This window comes from Sinocyclocheilus anshuiensis, unplaced genomic scaffold (assembly GCF_001515605.1).
Source record: "Sinocyclocheilus anshuiensis isolate Anshui unplaced genomic scaffold, SAMN03320099.WGS_v1.1 scaffold1852, whole genome shotgun sequence".
Classification (NCBI taxonomy): Eukaryota; Metazoa; Chordata; class Actinopteri; order Cypriniformes; family Cyprinidae; genus Sinocyclocheilus; species Sinocyclocheilus anshuiensis.
The window spans coordinates 33,486-43,737 of record NW_015557168.1 but is presented as its reverse complement, the minus strand read 5'-3'; the positions used below and the strand labels follow the sequence as shown (position 1 = coordinate 43,737).

Sequence of the window (10,252 nt, the reverse complement as noted above, 5' to 3'; positions counted from 1 at the left end):
ATATATATTTTTTTTTTCCCCTGTCAAGTCTCCAACCTTCTATGAGCAAGTATGCAATGTTAAATTACGTTATGACAATGCAAGCAGTTAAGCAATAACCAATTAATAATTTAATCTTACCATGAAGTATGCTGGGATAAATAACAAGAGACATGTGAGATCATTCATCTAGACATTTACAGTACATCATTCTGTAAGCTTATGGAATGGTACCGGAAATGCTGGAGTAGCAAAACCTTGTGGCATGTCAGCAATCCTGGTATTCAAAACTTGCACACTAATAATAGCAGTTTGTCCATATTTAAACATAGCAAATACTACACATTTACACTTTCAGACAGATGATCAGTCACAGTCTGAAGGTCTGAGCCTTAATGTATATTTTCTAACCAACTTTCACAGAGATAATGTAGTTGTGTCTAGCAAATTATTTGGAAAAGTCCAATGGGAGTGCATATTACCAATTAGTAATTAGTCAAAATCTATGATTGCTAGATTCTCTTGGAGAATAGACCGCTTTTCAGTTAGTAAACACCGTGACTTTAAAAAATATATATTTTCTTTATTAAGTTTTAACACTTACAGTTACATTCATCACTCCAACCCCCTCCAACGGCATAAAAAAACCATACAATCCAGAGTACAAAACTGACAGTGAAGGAATTAAGTGTCCCATGTTTGTTCAGTCCATAAATTATCATTTAACATGAAAGGCCTGACAACAACAAGGAAACGTATGGCTAATAAATATGATGAATATGGCAATAAACAAAAATGTTCACAGAAGGGGCACACCCTCATCAAAAATAAATAAGTAAATATGTACACCCTGTAAGAATACTAGTCCAGAAAACATAATAGAAGAGCTAAACCTATTAATTTTAGTAGAAATAGAAAATACACACGCATAAATAAATACATTAAATAAATAAAACAAAATATAAAAAGAGGATATGAAAAGAAGGGGAGGTTCAGGCATATCATTCCATTTTACAGGGAGGGAAGTTGTTCAAAATATCTTATGAAGGGGAACCAAATGTCTTGAAACTTACGTTTCAAACCTCGAATCATATATTTCATCTTTTCCAACTGAATGTGAAACGCTACTTATTTTATCCAGCTGCTATGTGTTGGAGGGTCTGCCCTTTTCCACTGAAATAATATTAAACACCTCGCCAGTAGAGTAGTGAAGACGATAACAGAACAAATGTCTTTCCTGAGTTCTATACCCTCAGGCACCACACCAAAAATACCCATCATAGGATCAGGATCAATCAAGATATCATATATATGTTTATATGATTCAAAAATCTCCCTCCAAAACTCCTCCAGCTTTGGAGACGCCCAGAACATATGAGCAGTTGTAGCAGGCGATTGCGAACATCTGTTGCAGGCGGGGCTAATATTTGGATAAATCTTGGCTACTGTGACTTTTTTTTTATGGGCGGAGCTTAGGTGGAGGCAGAAAGATTCCGAGATGGTCCTCACTGCAGAACACAAGATCCAGGGGGCGTGGATGGATCCAGATCTAACTCCTCCCACCTTACATATACCTAAACCTACCCGTCTCCGCCCCCTGAGCCCTAAACCCACCCATCTCCACCCCCTAGATGTGGATCCAACCCCCGCCCCCTGGATCCTTGTTCTGCAGTGAGGGGCTACTGAAGATTCCCCTGACTGCTTCACTAACGCTAGCTAGCAGGTTTTGTTTGCTTGTTTTTTAACAATGACTGGAGAAAATTCGATTTTATCTGAATATGTAATGTCACTCACTGTCCGGGACGGTGATTGTTATTTGAAAATGTTAACATTATCGGAAGGAACCAGATTGGCCGACTCGTACACACTCACTCAATGGATGGACGATCTGTCAGGAGTGGCACCTGCCAGAAACGGAGTGTGCATGCTAAACAGAAACTAAGGGCATTTAAATCGTTAGATGCCTATAACCATGTACTAACTGTGGAAATTGTAAGCAAATGCAACTACTTGAACACACACCTGACACATAACATGGGCTTTCACTGTTCCCTCTCTCTACTATTGCACTTAAAGCGAGACGACACAAACAATTTCCTTTATGTTTAGTCTAAATGTTTAGTTAAATGATTAAATGTAAATGTCTCTGGTCGTTAGTTAACTTCTGATTAGATGGGCATGAATGAGAACTCTTTAGACTCGTAACCAAACCTTAATCCATAAAAGACAACAGTTTATTTAACCTTAACTGATATGAAGTGTGCGCTGCAAACGCGAGCATTTTTGATGATCGTTTCTGTCCAGTCTGTCTGTTTTATTGCCTTTAACCACAGCTGTCGTCGTTTTTTTTTTGGTCTGGCAATGGCAGCTGGTATGCGATAAAATTTCAAATTGGAGCCTGTACTACTCCATCGATTCTGACACTCAACAACACAACAAGATGACATTTTAAGCTCCTTACGTAGCCAACTCTGTGCTGGTTTGTATTGGCCGCCTCCAGTTATTCCTTTGTTTTGCCTCCAGCTAATGCTGTGACATAATTGTGACGTCGGCACTAAAAAGGGGTCTATATGCAAATAGACTAAACAAATACTTGATTACTTCTGTAGCCCAAAGTGAATAAGCACAAACTGCATGATACAACCAAGAGTGTTCCAGCACACAATGGTGAGAGAAACCATCGAATTCCATTGGTAGGTAAGTTACAAGTTTAAGTTAGGAGTTTGTTCAAATCACTAACCCTAAGTAGCAGGAACAGTAACACTTGTTGCAAGCACCACTAAATATAGCACACTGGCCACTTGACCTCAGAATAAAGCCAAGAGTTCAGGAGGATGGGTTACATGCCAGACAAGTATTATTAGTCTTTCTGTCCAATGGCCAACTGTTGGACTATTTAAAAAAAAAATAATAATAATTTTATAAATAGATTATATACATTCTCCAGGTAAGCCAAAAGTATATATTTTTGATAATAATAATAATAATAATAAGAAGAAGATGTTTGATTTGAGGGAAAACCAATATTAGACATCGATTTCATTGTGTGGCTAAGTACGCAGCATTAATAATAATAATAATAATAATATCAAGGCTCAGAGCACTAAACTGCAGATGCACAAAGTCCGGAATGACGTCATCGCACAATGACATTAGCAGCATGTGTTGCGCCACGCCCACTGAACAACTCCAAATAAAACTGCACATACGACCATTAAACAACGACACATTGTAACAAATATGAATAATTTGGCGCTTAGGAAAAACGTACCTGATTCTTTATTGGTTACAAACTGTAAATACCAGCAGGAACGAGTATATGCGAGATTCAGTACGTGAATGCTAACACCGCTGCTGCTGTGTCACGGACGTGAGCAAAACCATACGTTTGTTCAATCAAAGCGATACAAACCGAAATGAGATAATATGTAAATATTATAACGATCGTTTAAATTTGCAGGTGGTTTGATAGTGACGATCACATGTTAGACTGCTAGCAGCTAGCGTTAGCTGACAAAAATGAAGAGCACTGAAGCGCACTGTAAGTTATAAACAGCAGCCACCACGTGCTTGTCTGATATAATAGCACACGCACGAACAACGCTGAGACGGAGGCATGCCACCTGCACCCATCAGCGCACTTTCCCCTCAGCTGCAACGCGATGCTAGCTCACAGACGCGCACTTTCCTTCACTACAGCGACGTAAACAAACCCCCGTTGCTAAGTGCTACAGTAAATATGACTGACTTTGCTCTTTTAATCGTGCAAAAGGGGCAGAACTCACTGCGGAGGTTGTTGACGAGCTCCGCATGGCTCGCTCCTCCGGATTTCCAGGCCATTGTTAAACACACTCTGCGGATCAGGTAGAGTGCGGCTGTCAGCGCCGCGCATGCGCACACCGCTCTCCCGCCGAGCGTCAGCACGTCCATCACTGCGGCGTCAGGCAGGCTCTGATCATTGCAGCAGATTGGGCACGTCTTCTAAATGCGAAAGCGGAGTGCATTTCTAAATGCAGCAGTCAAAAGAAAACAGTGCTTTAATTATGGTTAAGTCGAGCTATTCGCATCGGGGGAAATAAAGGCCGCGTAGTAAGAAGACGAGTGTTTTCTTTCAGCTGATTTTTAATTGCATCACAAAACATGACGCAGAAGTGTGACGAAATTTAATACGTCACTACAAAAATAAAAAGTCTTGAGGTTAAAATATTTGCCTGTGTTAAAATAATGCATAGAATATATCCAGTAAAACATGCGCTGGAACGCTTTAAATTAGATATTGGTTACTCTTGTGATTTCTGTAAAGGTGAAAAGGAAACTATTTTTCATTCATTTTTTTAATTGCATACATACAAAATATTTTGGATTGACGTGGAGCTTTTTATTAAGAAGAAACTGAACATTTCTCTGCAGTTGGGTGGATTTGATATAATGTACAAACATAATGTGTGTTTTAGACAGATAAAGCATATTTCATACAACTGTTCATTTTAATGGGAAAGTTTCACATTCATAAAATGAAATGGTCAGGCTCCAAACCAAACTTTTCTTATTTTATAAACGATTTCAAGCTTTATTGTAATGTCCTGTGTAACTGCACAAGTAAAAGGCTATTAGAACTCATAATATTATAAGGAGGTATGCTATTGTATGAAGTGAGTTTGTTTATATATATATATATATATATATATATATATATATATCTCTCTTCTGGCACCGTTTTATTAATGTTGTTTATCTTTTTCTGTTTTTCTTATTTATATCTGAATATTTCTCATTGTACTGTTCTGATTTATGGCATTAATAAAAATAAATATTTTTCCTTTGCTTTGTTGAGGTTTACTTAATAAAAGGTAATAGTATAATAATAATAATAATAATACTACTGTTCATTTTAAAAATTACATTATTAATGCAAATCTGAGACAACTAGGGAAGTTAGAAATGACATTTTCTGTGACGCTGCTTTGAATCGAAATAAATGTGAACACAGCAGCGTGACAATTTTATCAAACCGAATCGCGTCTGGTCCTTTGAGGCCGCCGTACTAAGCGAACAACACGGCAGGCGGAGGTGGCGGGATACATTGCTGCATGTGAAGCACGCCGCACTAAACAACAACACAACACAACACAACACGACAACAGTGAGACCCGATGGACCCGATAGCCAAATACATCTCGCAGAAAATCAGTAAGACGCGGTGGCGGCCTATTTCTCCGGCTTTATTACAGCAGCCTGAAGTGTTCGCCACAGGATCCTGGGACAACGAGGCTAGTTGAGATTAATTACAACAGTGCATGTCGCATTCATGTTTCGTTGTTGCTCATGATTCATTGTGTGTTTGCAGAATAACAGCGTGTCGATCTGGTCGGTGGGAGAGCATGGAGTCTCTAACACAGACGGAGAGTTTGACGAAGAGCCTCAGTTACTGTGCGCCTCTCAGCATGACGGGGACGTGATGGACCTGCAGGTGAGCGTCCACCTGTCAACACACCTGCTCACTCGTTACTGTATGCGCTTCCCTTTGTGTGAAAGCACGTGTAATATTGAGAAATCAGCGCTAGTTTGTTGAGAAGGGGAGATCAGAGGCAGCTGTACCATTCACTACATTTAAAAAAAAAAGCACATTTTGTTATACAGAAAATTACTTTGAAATAATATGTGAAATATTTGTATTGGGAGAAAAACAATAATAAAAGGAGTCACTGTTGCAACTGTTACGGCCTGCATGTTTGTTTGGAAAATAGTCTAAGCTGGTTGGTTTTAGCTGGTCAGCAGGCTGGTTTTACAGGGGTTTTTGCCACTTCTTTAGCTGGTCAAGCTCAGAGACCAGCTTAAACCAGCTAAGACCAGCCAACCAGCTTAGGCTGGTTTTAGCGCAGGTGTTTTTTCTGCAGGGATTTACCCACTCAAATAGTAGTTGCTAAACTAATAATATTATCGCTTGAGTATTAATAAATGGTACTGAATAGCTTTTATGTTCTGCTCATTCTTTTAGCTTCAGTCATATATCTTTATTATCACATGTAAATCTAGATCTAAATCCAAAATTTAGTTCTAAACCTCTTCATAACAGTTTCAAACCATGTTTTAAATGCAGCATGCGATGCATTTCGTCATTTGTAGTCAGAAAAGTGGTCTGAGGTCTTTCTTTAATTTGTGGACTAGTCTGATTCAAATAAAACCGTCCTTTGCATAATCTCTGTAGTTTCTAGATCAAGACCGACTCGTTTCTGCGTCATCAAGCGGAGCTGTGATGATCTTTAAGCTTCAGCCTGACTGTCAGGTATGTGTTTTGTTTGTTTGATATTTGCAACAGTCTGATAAATGTCATTATGCACAGCAGAGTCTGACCATTGTGATTGTGGCGTTCAGGCTCTTTCGTTGGCTCATGTGTGGGAGAGGGCTCATCGATATTCTTGTGATAATACACCCTGCACTGCAGTAGTGTGCAGAAGCCCTGAACTAGTGTCAGTGGGTGAGGACGGCCGGGTTACTCTTTACAAGGCAGATCAGACTGAAGTTGTCCGTGTTATTGGTAAGTGTTTTCTGGCTTTCTTTGTAGCACAGACAAAGATTTTATATATAAACGGTTTCATTAATTTCATCCGATGTCTCCTTTAATTTTTGTGTTTCACTCAAAAAAAGTAAGTCTTTGGTAGAGATCGACCGATATATCGATTTACCGATATTTTCCCGATATTTAAGCATTTTTTGTAATATCGGATTCACCGATAAACGCCGCCATCTTATGGGCGTTTTGAGAATTGCGCGCAGGATCGCCATTGCAGCGCGTCTGAGGGGAGACGAGACAACAACAACGGCGTGCAGGTACTTGATATAGTTGCTATAGTTAGTAAACTTTATTTAACATAACAGTAGGGCTGCACGATAAATCGCATGCAAAAAAAAAGATGACTGAAAAGAGGAAAAACCAAAGTGAAGTATGTTCTTACTTCACTCAGTCATTTATTTACTTTATAACAGTAAATAAATATCGGTTCTGCGTATCGGTTATCGGGCACATAAACGTGCAAATAATTGGTATCGGTTATAAAATATCAATATCGGTCGATCACTAGTCTTTGGATATGAGGGTAAATCAAGACAGAACGTTCATTTTTGGGTTAACTTACGCTTACATTTGACCTGTAATGCATATGAGTAGGTCTGACAGGACTGTGTTATTGCCTTTCAACAGAAAATGCAGATAGCAGTACGATTCATGCCGTGACTTTTCTAAGGACGACTGAAGTTCTCACTGTTAACTCCATCGGTCAGCTGAAGATGTGGGACTTCAGACAGCAGAGTGACAGTCCTGCACAAATTCTCTCTCTGTATGATTCACTCACATTAGTCAAAAAACATTAGTATTATTCTATGAAGAAAAACTGTATTCATTTGAATCTCCATAAAACCAATAAGAACAAGTCCATTTACCCTATCAAGAAATCATATTTTGCATGAAGAAAATACTATTTTCTTGGACCATTGTGACATTATTATTTTCCAAATTCTCATTACAGTTCTCAATGACCACTTTAACAAATTGCTGATTACTTGTTCCAATAAACAACATTGACAGATTTTTCCCTGTCAGTGTTTTAACATCTTAAGATGATATTTAGATTTTATAATTTTTATGTTAATTAAAAAAATTGTGTATAATTTTAACTGCTGTATTTTTCTGTTTGCTTGGTTTTTATTTTGTGTTTATGCAACTCTTCTATTATTGTAGCTCATTTTTTGCCATGAAGTCTTAGATGATGACATGGCAATAAAAAATAAGTAACTATTTCTACCCAAGCTTATTTGCCAGCATTCTAGAGAGGACGTCGAAAAGTTGGGTTTCTTTTCTTTGCTCATATCTTTTTACTGCTCATGCAGCACTGGGGACAGAGTGCCCTTGCACTGTGTGGATAAACACCCAAACCAGCAGCACATAGTGGCCACTGGAGGACAGGATGGGATGCTGTGTATCTGGGATGTGAGACAGGGCAATACACCCTTCTCTCTCATAGAGGCCCATTCAGCGGAAAGTGAGTTTTGTAAACACTTGTAATAGACATTCAGAATGATGCTCTTAAACTGAAAGTTGGCATGACGGCAATTCATCCGTGCATGCATTTCTTTTTCTTTCTTTCTTTTTTTTTGACCTCGCAATGTTTAACCAGTCATAACTGGACCTTCCAGTGAATAAGACACCCGCATCTCAAAATCCAATCAACAACTGATGCATAGAACCAAGTCCCCACCCTGCAATTTTCTTTTTCGATAATCTGTTTCATTTGGATGTACGTCACAATATCTGTCGCTGCTTCCGTGTCATCACAACTTTAAACATTTTTGATTACTAACACAGTTGGCAGAAAGTTACCTGGTTGCTTAAGAGATATTGCACAAGATATACAGTAGAAATAACCTTATTTATTAGTTTAGTATTGTCCAGTTTAAATTTGCAAACAACTGATATTATTAACAAGGACAGAAAATAAACCGTGTTATCCTGTTCATGTGAAATGTCAATATTTTACAGTGTTAAAGCTTAAATGTCAAAAACCTGATAAGTGGTCAGCAGCACTGATTATGATCTGTTTCTCTACAGTGTGGGAAGTACATTTTCATCCATCAAACCCCAGTCACTTGTTTACGTGTTCAGAGGATGGTTCTCTGCTACACTGGGAGACAACTTCAGGATCAGACATGAGCACACTCCTACAGAGTAAGCCAAAACTCCCATCACAACTGTAGTGATATTAATAACAATGTGGCTATCTGATTTTTATCTTAAATATTTTTATTGATCAGATTATTATCTGATTTGGTTGGTATGCACATTACAGTTACACTTAAATTTAAGGGGGTCTGAATACTTTCCGTACCCACTGTAAATGTGTCTCAGCAAAACAAAGAAAAAAAAAATTCCCATATATGAATTTTTAAACAAATTGCTACATCCACATCTCATTCATGATTGTTTGCTCACATGTAACAAATTTCCACATGCTGATGTAGATCAATTACATTACCATATGTAACAACCAGATCCATGTACACCTGGCCGAGTCATGTCTTATATATGCCATACACACTGCAGCTAGATTTGGTTGTCAATTGGCATTTTACTGTTTAGTCATGTTTTGTACACACACAGTTCAATAATTTATGGGAGTGACAACTGCATTGTACTACTGAAAAATTCTCCCACAAAATTCTGGTAGTGACAACCGCATTTACCAAAATTTGACACGGTGTCTATGGAACTAAACTAAAAAAAATTTGTTTGTAATGACGTATTTAAATGGATATCAGAGTTGTGTCTCTCCTCTGAATGTGTGGTGCAAGAAGTCATAGTGAACAAGGTACAGTGCTGCTTGAAAGTTTGTGAACCCTTTACAATTTTTTTTTTTTATATTTCTGCATAAATATGGCCCAATTCATCAAGTCCTGAAAGTAGACAAAGAGAACTCAATCAAACAAATGAGACAAACATTTATTTGAGTAAAATGACACAGTGTTACATTTCTGTGCGGTGCAAAAGTATGTGAATATTTGCTTTCAGTATCTGGTGTGATCCAATTTTGCAGCAGTACACAGTACAACATCTTGTGTTAGTTTTAGCTCAAACTCGGTGATGTTGGTGGGTTTTCTCCTATGAACTGCTTGCTTCAGCTCCTTCCACAACATTTCAATTGAATTAAGGTCCAGACTCTGACTTGGCCATTCAAAACATTAACTTTGTTCTTCTTTAACCATCCTTTGGTAAAATGACTTGTGTGCTTGGGGTCGTTGTCTTGATGCATGTAGGCCTGTCGCAATAATCAATATATCGACTTGTCACGCAATATATGTATATGACCTCAATAATATTTGGTGACGCAATATATCGCCCATTATATTTACTTAAAAATTAATGTCACCATGTTGTTTACATTCCACTTGCGCCTGTGTCTTTTGCAGCTTCTCGTACATAACGTGGTGTAGTCATGAGGTGCTAGTTCACATTTAAAAAATGCTTCTACAAACAAAGTTTCATCTGCAGATATGGCCTTGTTTAGGGATCTGTGTCTTTGTGCATACGGACATCTGACTGCTGAATAGTGATTGTGTTTTTCAGCAATAGTGTGCACCCTTCATTTACAGAGAAAAGAAGGTCAGGGAAAAATCTGTAGATGGAAAAATCTCCATACAAGTTATTCGTGAATTTTTCTTTTTTTTTTTCTACTTGTTACTTTGCACTTTTTGTTAGAAAATGTTTATTTACTATTTATTC

General features: G+C 38.1%; 2 protein-coding genes across 3 annotated transcripts in view; one reads left to right on the top strand and one right to left on the bottom strand.

Annotated features, from left to right (window-relative positions):
- LOC107678324 (protein-L-isoaspartate(D-aspartate) O-methyltransferase-like) overlaps positions 1-4,088 on the bottom strand; it is an 8,763-nt gene extending 4,675 nt beyond the window's left edge. Inside the window, exon 1 of one of the 2 annotated variants that reach the window (XM_016473561.1) lies at positions 3,765-4,088. In XM_016473561.1, the coding sequence (XP_016329047.1) occupies positions 3,765-3,909 (145 nt within the window). In that variant the 5' untranslated portion in view covers positions 3,910-4,088. The remainder of the gene's footprint in view (positions 1-3,764) is intronic. The other variant, XM_016473560.1, reaches the window with a different exon arrangement.
- An 891-nt stretch (positions 4,089-4,979) lies between these two features.
- nup43 (nucleoporin 43) overlaps positions 4,980-10,252 on the top strand; it is a 7,315-nt gene continuing 2,042 nt past the window's right edge. The window contains exons 1-7 of the mRNA XM_016473558.1: positions 4,980-5,249; positions 5,327-5,449; positions 6,188-6,265; positions 6,355-6,517; positions 7,181-7,316; positions 7,867-8,018; positions 8,585-8,701. Of these exons, the coding sequence (XP_016329044.1) occupies positions 5,133-5,249; positions 5,327-5,449; positions 6,188-6,265; positions 6,355-6,517; positions 7,181-7,316; positions 7,867-8,018; positions 8,585-8,701 (886 nt within the window). The 5' untranslated portion in view covers positions 4,980-5,132. The remainder of the gene's footprint in view (positions 5,250-5,326; positions 5,450-6,187; positions 6,266-6,354; positions 6,518-7,180; positions 7,317-7,866; positions 8,019-8,584; positions 8,702-10,252) is intronic.